The following is a 13,127-nucleotide window of genomic DNA, read 5'->3' on the forward strand; positions in this document are numbered from 1 at the left end:
CAAACACAGCATCATTTCAGTGGCCTTTCAGGACTCCTTAAAACCAAGTGGTGAAAATACAGAGCAGCGGAATGGCTTTGCGCTAAATGATTATATTCAGGGACACTGTACTGTATTACCCATTCAGAGGTGTCTTCTCTTTCAGAAACGGCAAAAGAGTTCACACAAGGCATTATTCTCCTCTGCTTCATTCATTACTCTCAGAGGCGAGGAGGGAGGCTGTGATGAAAGAGAGCGAGAGCCTAACCTGAGGACTAGAGGAGATTTGTGAACCAATCCACCTTACTGGGGCTTCACGGTGCTTTAGGAAAATCTGCCTGGAAAGACTGATGATACAGTCCTAATGGTCCTGCTCCCCAGCTCTATTACCAAAATCTGATGTGCCATTTCCTCTCCTTGCTGTCTGGTTATGTTGTGGACATCATAATAATCCACTTCAGAGGGAAAACAGCAGCACTGGGGGAACAGAGATCCATGCTTTCATTCAATAAGTGCACCACTGCAGAGCATCATATTGCTCCTTGAAGCTCCAATTAAAGCTTGAAATGTCTGTCCAAACCCGACGGGACCCGACTATTCACGTTGGACACTATTTTTTCAAATATTTGTCAGGTTCAAATTTCTCCCATTGCCAGCAAGAGAATAACTTGTTATGTAGACTGCAGACTTTTAGGGTGTTGCTGGAAAGCACTGATTAAAAAAAAATTGGTGAAGTGCAATTTAATCACACAGAGTGTAAGACCCAGTACTGGACCTCCTCAAAAGAAGAAAGCTGTCCATTTAAATTGGCCACTAGAGGAGTCACTATGCATGCACATTGCTGTTGGCAACAGTAACATTAATTAAGCAATTTCAGTGTGTTGAACTGAAGCTTTCTATGTGCTTCTTTTTTCCACTGTATAAAAGATGCACAAGGCTTCCTTTCTCGTTGGATGCACCGTGAAGTGGGATCAGTAAGAGATTAATCAGGTTAACAATATATTGCAACTGATATGTGACATATTCCTATTCATGTGTTTACTTGTTCAAAACGGCAGTTTGTGACTGAATAACAGTTAATTTTCATCTTTGTCACTAGGTAACTCTAAGCTAAGTAATTTAGCAGAAGCTACCACTAGGAATGTGGAGTTTTATTTGGTCCCAGGTTTGGGTCAGATTTAGATAGATTTGGTCCATTCAAAACTCTGTGCTCTTGGTTGAGTTGGTTTGGCCTCTCACAGAAATTTGTTGGCCTGTATTTATGTACAGATCAATATTTCAGGCTGTAGCTCCAGGAAAAGATACACTGGCTTCTGGGACCAAAAGAAAGCAGAGCTACTCACTCGGGGGGGTCACAGTGATCTGAACATTGCGGGATCGCTTGCTGCGGTCGATGAACTCCCCGGTGGGAGTCTTCTCCCGCTCAGTCACTCTGCAGATGTATTTGCCAGCGTCCTCAGGCAGCAGCCTCTGCAGTTTGAGCAGGTGGACAGACGGGCTCTCCTTGCGGATGGTCAGCAGACCCGCGGCCTCACGCTCTATGTAGTTGGCCCCCAGTACGGGCACGGCGCTGGGCCCCACCACGGCCACGGACGAGCTGCTGAAAACCCACGACACCGAGAAGTAGCGCTCAGCAACGTTCTGAGCGTCTATGGTGCAGCGGAGCTCCAGCGGCTCACCCGCCGTGTAGGCCCGGCGATCCGTGGTCACCTGGATACTGAAGTCCCGGTCTGAGAGAGGAGAGAGAGAGAAAGAGAGAGAGAGAGAGAGAGAGAGAGAGAGAGAGAGAGAGAGAGAGAGAGAGAGAGAGAGAGAGAGAGAGAGAGAGAGAGATATTTGACAGTTATTTAAAAAGCCTCATTTGAGTAAAAAGGCTTAAACATGAACACCAGAAATATAACTTTTTGAAAAAGAAAGAATTGATGAATAAATTCAGAGAAAGGGAGGTGAGAGACAGAGAGGGAGGAGAAAGATTTAGAAACAAAAAAGTGTGAGAGAGACAGAGAGAATAAAAGAAAGAGATAGAGGGAGGAGAGATAAATAGATAAATAACTGAGGTTATATATATATATATATATATATATATATATATACACGTGTGGGAAGAGAGAGAGAAAGTGTGTGTGAGTGAGAGCAACAGGGATTTAGGGTTGTAATATGCTGAGGTTTTAGATTACCTGTATAAAAAGAAAAGCATGGAAAATGGATTTAGTGTGAAGCTCCACGCTGTGCACATTAATTATAGATCATTTTTACAGAAAGAATATGGAGCTGGATGGGCTCCAACTGCAAGCTCAAAGTTACAAAAGAGCACTTATTTACACAATTAATTTCCACATGATATGCTGTGCCTTCTCCTCGTCAAACAGCGCAGTTTCCACTTCATTTCACTCATTCGGCGGTGATCGCCTTGGGCTGTAATTACCACAACTTAAAACAGACTTCTCAAGATCTGCATTTTTAGTGCGAGTTCAAAGCCCATTGCTGCATAGCACTATTTCTGACCTATCCCATTCCAACAAAACAGGGACATATGTTTACTTCTCCTGCAAATAGCTGTGCACTCAGAAATAAAGGCATGGTAAACAGGACAAATCATGTGAAAATAAAGGCCAGTGGCTGTTTGTCTTGCTGTGCTGTGGCATTTGAACAAAAATGTGCTGCTGTTAGAACATTAGTGCCTGCCTGACTGCAGCCGTCTTGCCTGCACCATTTGCAGTCAACTCCTTGTGCTTCACTCTATAGCCATGATTAAATACACTCAACGTCCAAAAGACAGCCAGCATTTCTTCTGAAATCAAAAGCATTAGCAGGGAGTTTGTCACTCTTTGCTTCACTAACAGCCTCTATTCGTCTGGTAAAGCTTGAAACATTGCTGTGAGGATTTGACTGCATTCCGCCACAAGATTAGTGAGGTCAGATACTGATGTTCCACAGCCCAATGCTGGGGATCTTCAAACCACCCACGTCAACACTTGACATTGAACACAGTCACCTTAGGCTCATGTGCGGCTGCTCCAGAGGGTCCCATTCTACTGGCAGTGCCTTTCTATGGATATTATACAAGCTGTGTGTGCAACTGAACAGCTGTGTCAGCAATGGGTACATCTTAAAGTAGCTAAATTTACTAATTAGAAGGACTATCTGGATACTTTCGGACATATATTGTAGCACAAAACAAGCAATATGCATGGCAAAAGGACATTTGTTATAGGAAAGGGAGTCAGGGGCAAAGCATCAGAGAGTTGTAAGAACCAAGAAAAAAATGTAAGAGAAAAACATGAAACAATGATGAAAGCAGTGATCGTGAGAGGTCTAAGAAATACATCATACATTTAAATAATGTAGGACATATATACAGCAATAAAGACGTACAGCAAGCACAGAGCTGCGCTGCAGTAGGCTACATTTAAAAGGAGAGGACAGTAGGAGGAAAAATGATCACACATCAAGATTCTGTCTGTGTGTGCTCTCGGGTAAGGCCTATCTGCTGTGCCATTAGCAGATAATATGGCCTGCTCATGCCTCCGTCTCGTTTTAATACCAGATACAGCTGCCTAATGAAGGAGTTCCGTATCAAAGGAGAAAGAAAGCACTGCTGGAGTCTTTATCTGCCATATTACTCCACAGTTTTAAAAAAGAGAAAAGCTATAATATGCAGCAGGGTTAGTAGTAGTGGTAGACGACATGGCAAAAAACGTTCATAACACACGATATGTCACAATATTTAGTTTCTCACATATGTTGGAACAGAAAAAAATGCTGCATTTTTAAAAGAAAAGAACAGTTTAAAATCCATAGAAATTAAATAAAATGTTTCTGGAAATGTGACATCTGTCAGAACCTTCTGGTATAATTTTAATTGCTGAGAACAGATCAAAACAATCAAAATAAAAAATCAGAACAAGCCACTTCAGGTTTAACTTTGTTAATGTTAACTTACTAACTTGATTAAAGCTAACTTATAGGTCATCTGATACCATGATATACATCCGGGAAAATATTACAATATGGAATTTTATCAACACTGTTCCGCACTATGTGATCATCACTGAACAAAATGCGGAGTGTTAGGAACATTCAAGCTTGGTCAGCAGACGTGCTGACAGCAAACACAATGGCACTTTCTACAATCTGTCGGCTCTCGTTGGTACCACTGTTATAACTACTAACGCTTTATTCTTGCGCACTCGTATGGAAGGCATTAGTAATGAAATTGGCCCACAATCATTGCAAAATATTAAAACAGATGGTGCTTCTACAAAATATTGTTAATTTAAAAATGTGCAGTGCACACGCCATGTGGTCTTTCCCAAATAAAAAGCTCTCCCTTGAACACCACAGGAAAGCAGCATTTAAACAGTGGGAAAAGTGTGCAAAAACTAATCAATTAGAAAATAACCTGATTTTAAACACCACATGCTTCACTTCAAAGAATGATATGAAAGCAAATGCTTCACACATTAATTTTTAGGCTTTAATCATAGACTAGCTGTTACAAATGCAGCACCTACATACATATTTAAAAATAATAACTTGTTTTGGTGTGTTCCAGACTACCGCTCCTTTACAGCAATATATGGTGTTTTTTATGCAATGTCATTGCAGAGGGCACGTCAGAGGACATGCAGTTGCCCTGATAAACAGTAAACGTTCTGCTTCCGTCGCACATATAAAAGACTTTCAAAGATTCATAAGTATAAAAACATAAAATAATGTATTATTTATGATTAAGCCAGGTCAAACACTGCTTTTCTGCTGTACTGTGTTGTGGCCTTTTGCAATATCATCACAGTAATCAATATGGAGGAACAATGTGGAGGCCCTTATACAAAGTACAAACTTTTCTTCCATTGCTTCAATGATGCATGTTTATAAGGCTGATATGAAATGACCTGAACCAGCTGCTCAAGGCCTTAGCAGCATGCTGGTACAAAAGGCCATCAAAACTGGGGGTAGATTTCCCCCCCAGAGCCTTAAATGAATAAAATATTACATTTTCATGCTTCACCCTCTTAAACTCTAGGGGAATCATATCTGGGTCCACACTTTACTTAATTACTGACAGTTAGTTTCACAGTAGTTACCGAATAATCTATAGCAGCTTCTTAAAAACGTCTAAAGATTAGTAACTGAATAATGGAGTTTAAGGGGTTAAAAGTACACACATGTATGGACATGAATAATTCAGTGGGGGAATAAAGGAATATTCATGCCTAAACATCCTCTGGTGGCTGTGTGTGGGTTTCTGTTTAGCCCTGATCCCTAACCAGCAGAAGTCAGCGGTTATTGTTCGTCCACCCACGCGTATGCAGGAAGGTTCGATGAGTGACAGTAGAGGAGTACAGTGCTGTTCTGTGTGTGTGTGCGCGAGACTCTCAAAGTCCACTTGTTCCTCATCAGGAAGGTCAAAAAGATCAACTGATTATTACCATATAATTATTAAGGAAGTCTAGCTCTCTTCCCCTTCTACTCATTTAGCATGTCTACATCCTTCTCTCTCTTTGCCCTCTCTGTGTCCAGTGTTGTTCTGCTTCCGAACTTAAGTACTCAGACTACTGCATGACTGCATAACAACAGATCAACAGCAGGGACAAAACTGCACATATGATTTACGAAAGCACGTCTGACAGCCGTGATGAAAGACAGGTTTTAAAATTTCACATTAATATGCAGTGCATAATGGGTGAAAACGTCAGGTTTGGGAGTTTGGTCAGATTTGATTTCACCATGTGTATTGCATATTAAGTGAAACTAAAGCGTGCAAAATCTAATAAAGAGAGGCCATTTGGACTGTGGCCGAGAGAAAGCGTGACTGGGTGAGCTAAAGGTGGGGCAGCAGTTTGTGAATACTGTTTTTAAGCTGTTGGCCCAACAGCTTCAGCACAATATGAGTCTGGCGGTAATGTCTCACTGTATGTGTTGTTTGACTACATTTCTGTCATGTTCTTCTGCACACATTTATTCACACTGGCATTCGTAGTGTTTTTGGACTAAGATTTTGTCAGTTGTCTATTTGCATTTATACTTGTTTTTTTATATCTAAATTATAGTTAAAACTGCAGACATTGACAAAAATGAATCTGGACCATGAAACTCCATTAAAGTTTAAGCACTGTTCTATTTTACTAAACGTATTGCATGAACAGCAGTTATGCAACACACTGAATACTGAAGAGAAAGACAGATGCATCATGGAAATAAAGTCATCTGTGTGTGCCCTTAGAATTTTTAGCAAAGATTTAACAAGGGTGGAAAGTAAATTCTGTAATTGATGTTTTACTTACCACAAGAAAACCTCAAATTATGATGTATCTCTTAAAAATTGTAAATGTATGAGCCCTGCTAATTTCTTCTTTAAAAACACAATAATATCTTTGACCTACGTATCAAAGTGCTGTGTGAAATCATGACCTCTAGAGGGTCATAAAGGTCAAAAACTAGGAAAAAACCTTTATGATAATGCTAAAAACACCTATGGGATTCTAATAATATGTTTGCACTAAGCAAACAGCAATTCATAAGCACAGCATAGCATTTTGGCCTTCCTATGTTAAACATTTGAAGCTTGTAAAAGACATTCCATGTTTTACTTGAAGCTTTTAACAGACACATTAACATGTATTTTACCTTGGTTTTACAGTGGCTTCTTCAATAAATTCTGGCATAGAGTGGCTGCTGTTTTCCATATCTAACAACTGACTGAAATGTTTTGGTCAGACCACCACTCAAACTCGCTATCTTTGACATGACATCCAGAAGGCCTAGAGTGATGTTTTTCTCACAAAATTGATCCCAGCCTTTGGAAATTATAATATGATTGGTTGATAACACTGTTAGTTACTAATTATGTTAGTGGTTAATCCAACATATTAGGCCTTTAGTTGAGCTCCTGAGGGCCTAACCAATTGGAGGACTTGCTTGGCCATATCTACCTAGATTTTAAGAATTTAACCCTTTGGTTTCCTACAAAATCTTAACAATGAAAGGTGAATAGTCTTAAATCAGGCCTTCTGGTCGTGCAGCTGTGGACACCCATACAAGCAAATTAAAAAATAGAGCAGTGCAAAATTGCACACACACAGTACTGTATACAGAATATATCAAGGTTCCATCATATTTTCAGAATTCTTTAAAAACACACTTAAAGTGACCTTGTGATTTAAATGCACTAAGCAACTGACAACTCTGAGAACAAATCTACAACCATACACACATTTGCCCTCAGTCACCCCTATAGACCACACACACACACACACATACACATACACACAGTGTCCTCTGCATTGTCTCGGTAACGTTTAGCAGTCTCCCCCTGCAGCCCAGAGCAAGGGGACTTGGATGCACCCAGCTAGAAAAGGGGATTACAGAGACAAATCAGATTCCCTCATCCCAACTCGGCTCAGGGGACAGCTCCCAGTGGGAGGCTCACTGGTGGAGCTTGGGCAACATACAAAGTGATCACAGCATGACTGAGCTGTGCTAATAGTTCTGTTACTGGTTTGTTATGTTGAAATGTGAGTTTCAACAATTTGCATAAATAATTTTTGTTCCTCACATATCTATTTTAATGAACACGAGTGATGTGTAAAGCTTGATAAATAAAACATGCAATAAAATAATTAATGTACTGTAATGCAAAATATATAAAAAGACAAAAATAGTGAATGTTATTGTAGAAGAAACAGACTAGTCTATTTGTGGTGGTGCAACAGAATATTTTAGTATATAAAAATAACAAATAATCAGAGTCAAGTGAGCTGACTCTCTTAAGTGCTTGTGCATCTGCATTTTAAGAGTCTACCATCAACTCCTCCTTTAGGCATCCAGCATGAGTACAACAAATGTTTGATGTTAGATGATGTCTATTAAGACAGTTTAAAAATGAAACAGGACTCCAAAATAAAAGAAGACCACTGTGCCAGTATACAAAAAGCCACCAGAGTTTTTTTTATAACCACCAATTTGTTATTGGTATTAAAAAAAGAACATTCAGAACACTACTCGTACAGTACTGTGCAAAGTCACAAATCCCCACCAACTTATTTCACTTCCAATCAAAATGACCATTAAATACAAGTTATACATTTCAGCATCAGAAAAAAAATGACACATATAGCTAATAGTAAACTACAGAGAAACCACAAGTTTTTCAAAAAATCTGTAGGGATATTTTTTTCAATGTTCTCCAAAGTCTTAGAAGTTGTTTGCATTTTCTGTGTCTCATGATCCCCAAACACATTCAGTGATGTTGAGGTCTAGACTCTGGGGTGGTCAGCCCACTGTTCTGAGAACACCAGCATCTTCTTCATTTGATTTACACATTTATTTTCTTCTTTTTTGTCTATTTTCTTTCTCAGTAACAGCTTCTTGACAGCTACACATCCTTTCAGACACATACTGTGTTGTGTTGTCTTGAGTTGAAGGATGGACAGAAACACCTGTGGACTTTTTTTACATCTTGATTTTCTCCTCTCTCTGAAAGATGAAAGCTTTATGTACTGTTTATCTGAAGGCGACAGTTTTGTTGGTCCACCAGGTCATGTTTGGTTGTTAGGAGTCCCATTTTCTCTAATACTTTCTCTCTAATACTTTTAAGACAATATTGTGATAATACTGTAAACCATAATAAAACCATGCTAAGTATTTATTGTGATGTTATGTTTTTATACAGACACATGCCTAATCACAGCAGCAGTGGAAACACTGACACACAAACCTGACTAACTGCCACCTCCCCTAACCAGGGGAAAATGTTGTGAGAGATGTGAGAATCTGTGTATAAATAACAAAAAAGCAGCAGAGAATTGCATCAGATGGTCAGGGGGTGGTTGGTGAGAGATGAGATTACCTACAGTTCAGCAGAAATTGATGAGGCAACTGCACAGGAGTGGGCCACACTTTACTGTGCATGTCACAGTGTGGGAAATACAGGCATGTCCTACACCAAATCCATGCAGCTAAAGGAGTTTACAACTCAGTCTGTGAATTAGCTATAACGTTCTGCTCTTCAAAACAAACCAAACAAACAAAACAGTCTGAGGGGATTTTAGCTCGTTTTAAAGCTTAAGTAAAATGAGCTGTGATTCTGAAAACGCTCTGCTGATTACGCAATGAATGAGCTTTAATCTTTAATCCTTGTGGAATCGTTTATTACTAATTTATTACAAGGGAATTTTCCAACAAGCATATGACAATGAAAAATTAGCTATGAGACAAATGGCAGCAATAAAATAAATGAACCGTTCCAGTCAACTCATAAACTGTACCCTCCAACTCCGAACACTGTGACCTAGCTTTGTTCTACATAGACGCCTGGGACAGATGGACAGTGTTTCATCATTTTCCCTCCGTCCAGTGAGTGATGTCTCTATATAGAGCAGGACCTGTCTGCTATTCAGTTTACGTGCTGCTGCTGCTACCCAGGACAAATCAAATCCATTAGACTTTCCTCCTCTGCTGCATGGCCATGTGGAGGTGCCCTTGAGAACCAGCTGCCGGGTTCACTCTTCTCCAATCATGTGCCATGTGATCCACCCCTCTTAGGACTAGTGACCAATAACGTTGTGGAATCGCACTGCCGCTCCAAGGCTCTGTCCTGTCGTGCGTTTGATGAGGAGGCGCACTGTCACCTTGTCTCATCAAGCTGCTGGACCTCAGAGCTCTGAGATTGAGTTACAGCCTTCAGATCAGTCAGACAGAGTGGGCTGCTGGAACACTGTCTTATAGTGAGGAGCCATGGAATAGATTGGAATGTAATAGACTGTGGCTGGAGATGCAGGAGACTTGTTATCCGGCTGCAGCACTGTGCTGTGACATATATAGACTCCTCCTCTAAGGCAGAAGTCTCCGGTCTTATGTGCAATGGGCTGGTATGGCTGCAGGTTTTCATTTCAAACAAGCAGGAGCCCACCTGATTCTACTTAATCTCAGTCTTAACACAGTTCATCATGCGTTCTCCTGCTTTCATTCAATCATTTTACACATGCTGTGCAGCACTTTGAGAGCTGACTGTTAAAGAATAAGGTAGCTTTAGCCATGTTGTAACGTCTACAGGCTTTTTAGCTGGTGTCACTATACATATACAAGTTAAACCAAGGTACGTTGAGCTTACTCTAAAAATAAAAATGCATTAGGCAGACAATAAGGCCTATTTGCTGTTTATTGTTTGAAATAATAGCATAGATAACGTACATTATAATAGCATAGATATTTTTCATCAGCTAACTAACTAGTTGATGTTAGCTGATGTTACGTGTTTACAAACAGTACAATTTCATACTATATGCGTGTGTGAACTAGGGATGTGCACGCATACTCAAGTACTCAGTTAACCTTTCAAGGTGCCAGCATTTGAATACTGAAATCACTATTTGGTTGTTACATTTTATCAGTAATGTTTCGTTGCTAACAATTCTAACAATTTTAACAATTCAGGAGAAAATACCCTGCATAGAAGACTAGTCCTCATCAGCATCCAATGTAACACTTTTTAGCACTATAAGTTTAATAGCTTATCTGAAGAGGCAGTTTCCATTACTCATCCAACATGAAAACCTACAGATTTCCCTGGGTATTCCTCTGTATGCTGCTATATTTTTGTGCAACACCAGTGCTGTCACCCAAAAAGGTAAGCCTACAGCCCTACATTATCATAATGATATAATTCTTGCATATTTAAATTAGTCAGAATGTACATCCCTAGTATGAATATGCCCTCATCAATACAAACACAACTTTCAGATCTGATAGCTTTCCAAACCTACAATTTAATGATCTTACAGAACTAATGGGTTTGTAATTGTGTTATAACCAGTTTAGAGATGGTACTGTAGGGGTTTGAAACACAAAAGCATTTTGTAACTGATTTGGGTTTTGTTCCGTTTCTGAGCCCCGGTCACAGACACGAGGGGATGGTCTGATGGGACTACAGAGAGCCAGTTCAGTCTTGAATACTTTCTAGGCTATGAGAACCTCTGTAACACAGCCAACATCAGAGAGAGGGGCTGATGCTGGTGCATCAGCCTGGCTGAACTCTGTGTTAAGTGGATTGGCTGCCACCTCCCTGGGAGGCTGGTAATGAGCTTAATTTCAGATAGTGATCGGTACGCAGCCTGCATAAACCTGAGCCAGATTCATGAATTTTTGTACTCGACAGCCTGCGCTAGCTGCTCTCTGGTTCCTCAGAGCGGAAGAGACTGTCCTGGACCGGAAAACCTCTTAGATCTGCCATTCTCTAGGTGGGAGGTGAAACATAGGCTGCACGTCATCTGAGAAAATTTCACAATCCAGGTTGGGCATTGCGCAACTAAGGAAAAAGGCGTTTCGATCAGACAGTTTATGTAATCTGGGAAAAATCTGGAAGACAGACCTGAGGGTGTCAACAGACGCAATGTACAATGTGCTCTGTCAGAAAATAAACCCAAGCCATGGGAGAACTTTCCTTTACATTCTGCCAGTCAACTTAAGAGGAGAAACCAAGGTTATAAAGGCCTTTACACACCAAATGTGATTTAGTCTGACAGCAATGCATTTATTCAAAAACATGTACTACTGATAATATCTTGCAGACGGTGAAAAATTTTTTTTTATTAATTTCTGTTTGATTTATGAGGTCTTTCACAAACAATATGAACTTCAATTATTTTATTCATTCCCTGTTTAAATATTATGAACATTCATAGTCGACCAATCATGGTTCTTTCTCGTGTTGGCAAAGCATGGCTAATAACTGCTCTGGATATGCAGTTGCCCCAAAAAGTATTTGGGCATCTGCGCCACAATCAAAAATTCTAAAAAAGTTTACTGAGTTAGGAAACAAAATGTCAAACCAAGTGGCATTCATTTTAAATGGATCATTCCAAGACTGTCTTTTTCTTTTTTGGCCAAGTGTTCTTTAAAAAAAAAAGCAGATGCTGTGTTTCAGATTGTTATCGCTTGAGCAGTTTCTTCTTCAGGTCTGCCTCCAAAGTGCCTTTGTACACGATCTTTGTTCACGATCCCATCAATGAACATAAGCTCTCTTACCCCATTGTAAGGAAAACAGACCCAGACTTTGATGTTTCCACCTCTGTGCTCCTCAGGGACCTTCACACAGTCCACAATTTTGCTTCAACATAACTCATAATGCACAATCTGCAGTCTGGTTTCTGGTTTTATGTCTGCTAAAAGTGTTTTTCTCTTAAAGAAATATTTTGCTAAACATTTTATGATGTAACCTAAAGAACTCTACATTAAAGTCTATCAAAAGTTACAGGAGTAAGGTGTCCAAATATTTTTGGGAACACTGTACTAGCTTGCTGTGCTTTGTCAGGTGAGGGAGCAGTATGGCCAAAGCAGCTCAAACTGGGTCACAGACATCAACATATGTGCGAAAGCTCATTTTAAAGTTCTAGGTCCTGACTGAGGTGGTAAAACTGCATTCTGACTGCTTTTCCAAACTAAGAATAGACGGTTATTACACTGATGTTTGCCCTTTTATTGACAAGCAAAATTAAGACACTTTGTTAATTCTGTTCATTTTTTGTGGCATATAAACCTTCTAAACAACACTGGAAAAACTCTGAAAAACTATGACGCATCCATTGTACTGGGTTTCGGTGCACAAAGACTTGCTTATAGTTGCTGTGCTTACAGAGTGATATGATGACAGTTTGAGATTAAGAAACCTGGTGGAGAGCCCTGAGAGCTCAACCCAATGCCTTCACTCACCTGTGGGCTGAACTTTGACTGAGGTCTTGTCAGACTGCTTGCGCGTCATGGCGTACCAGGAGCGGTCCGGGTCCTGGATCCACTCAGAGGCCTCGCAGTAGAACTGGCCCTGATCAGTGGGCTGCAGCTTGTAGATGGTGAGGCGGTATGTGGTAGTGCTGGTCTTGTCCAGCCGCAGGTCTCCAGAGGAGAGGCGCTGGCGGTACGGGCTGCCCGGCCTCAGCACAAAATCCCGAGACAGGGTGACCAGGTCACGCGGCTGGGCACTGAGGTCATCTGGGGAGCGAAGGTACCAACCCACCGCCAGGTGTGTATGCTGAGAAGTCTGGCGAGTGACCTCACAGCTCAGCTGCAGGATGTCCCCCTCCACTTTGGACAGAGACTGAGCAGCCGACGTCACGGTCAGAGTGTCTGGAATCACTGCAGAAAGGGGCAAG

General features: G+C 40.7%; 1 protein-coding gene across 2 annotated transcripts in view; it reads right to left on the reverse strand.

Moving 5' to 3' along the window:
- Positions 1 to 13,127, reverse strand: part of igsf3 (immunoglobulin superfamily, member 3) — a 154,127-nt gene that overhangs the window by 53,671 nt on the left and 87,329 nt on the right. For both annotated transcript variants that reach the window (XM_036562047.1, XM_036561982.1), the window contains exons 3-4: positions 12,691 to 13,110; positions 1,323 to 1,709 (exon numbers count right to left, since the gene is read on the reverse strand). In XM_036562047.1, the coding sequence (XP_036417940.1) occupies positions 1,323 to 1,709; positions 12,691 to 13,110 (807 nt within the window). The remainder of the gene's footprint in view (positions 1 to 1,322; positions 1,710 to 12,690; positions 13,111 to 13,127) is intronic.

The sequence above is a fragment of the Colossoma macropomum genome, unplaced genomic scaffold, assembly GCF_904425465.1.
Source record: "Colossoma macropomum unplaced genomic scaffold, Colossoma_macropomum, whole genome shotgun sequence".
Taxonomy (NCBI): Eukaryota; Metazoa; Chordata; class Actinopteri; order Characiformes; family Serrasalmidae; genus Colossoma; species Colossoma macropomum.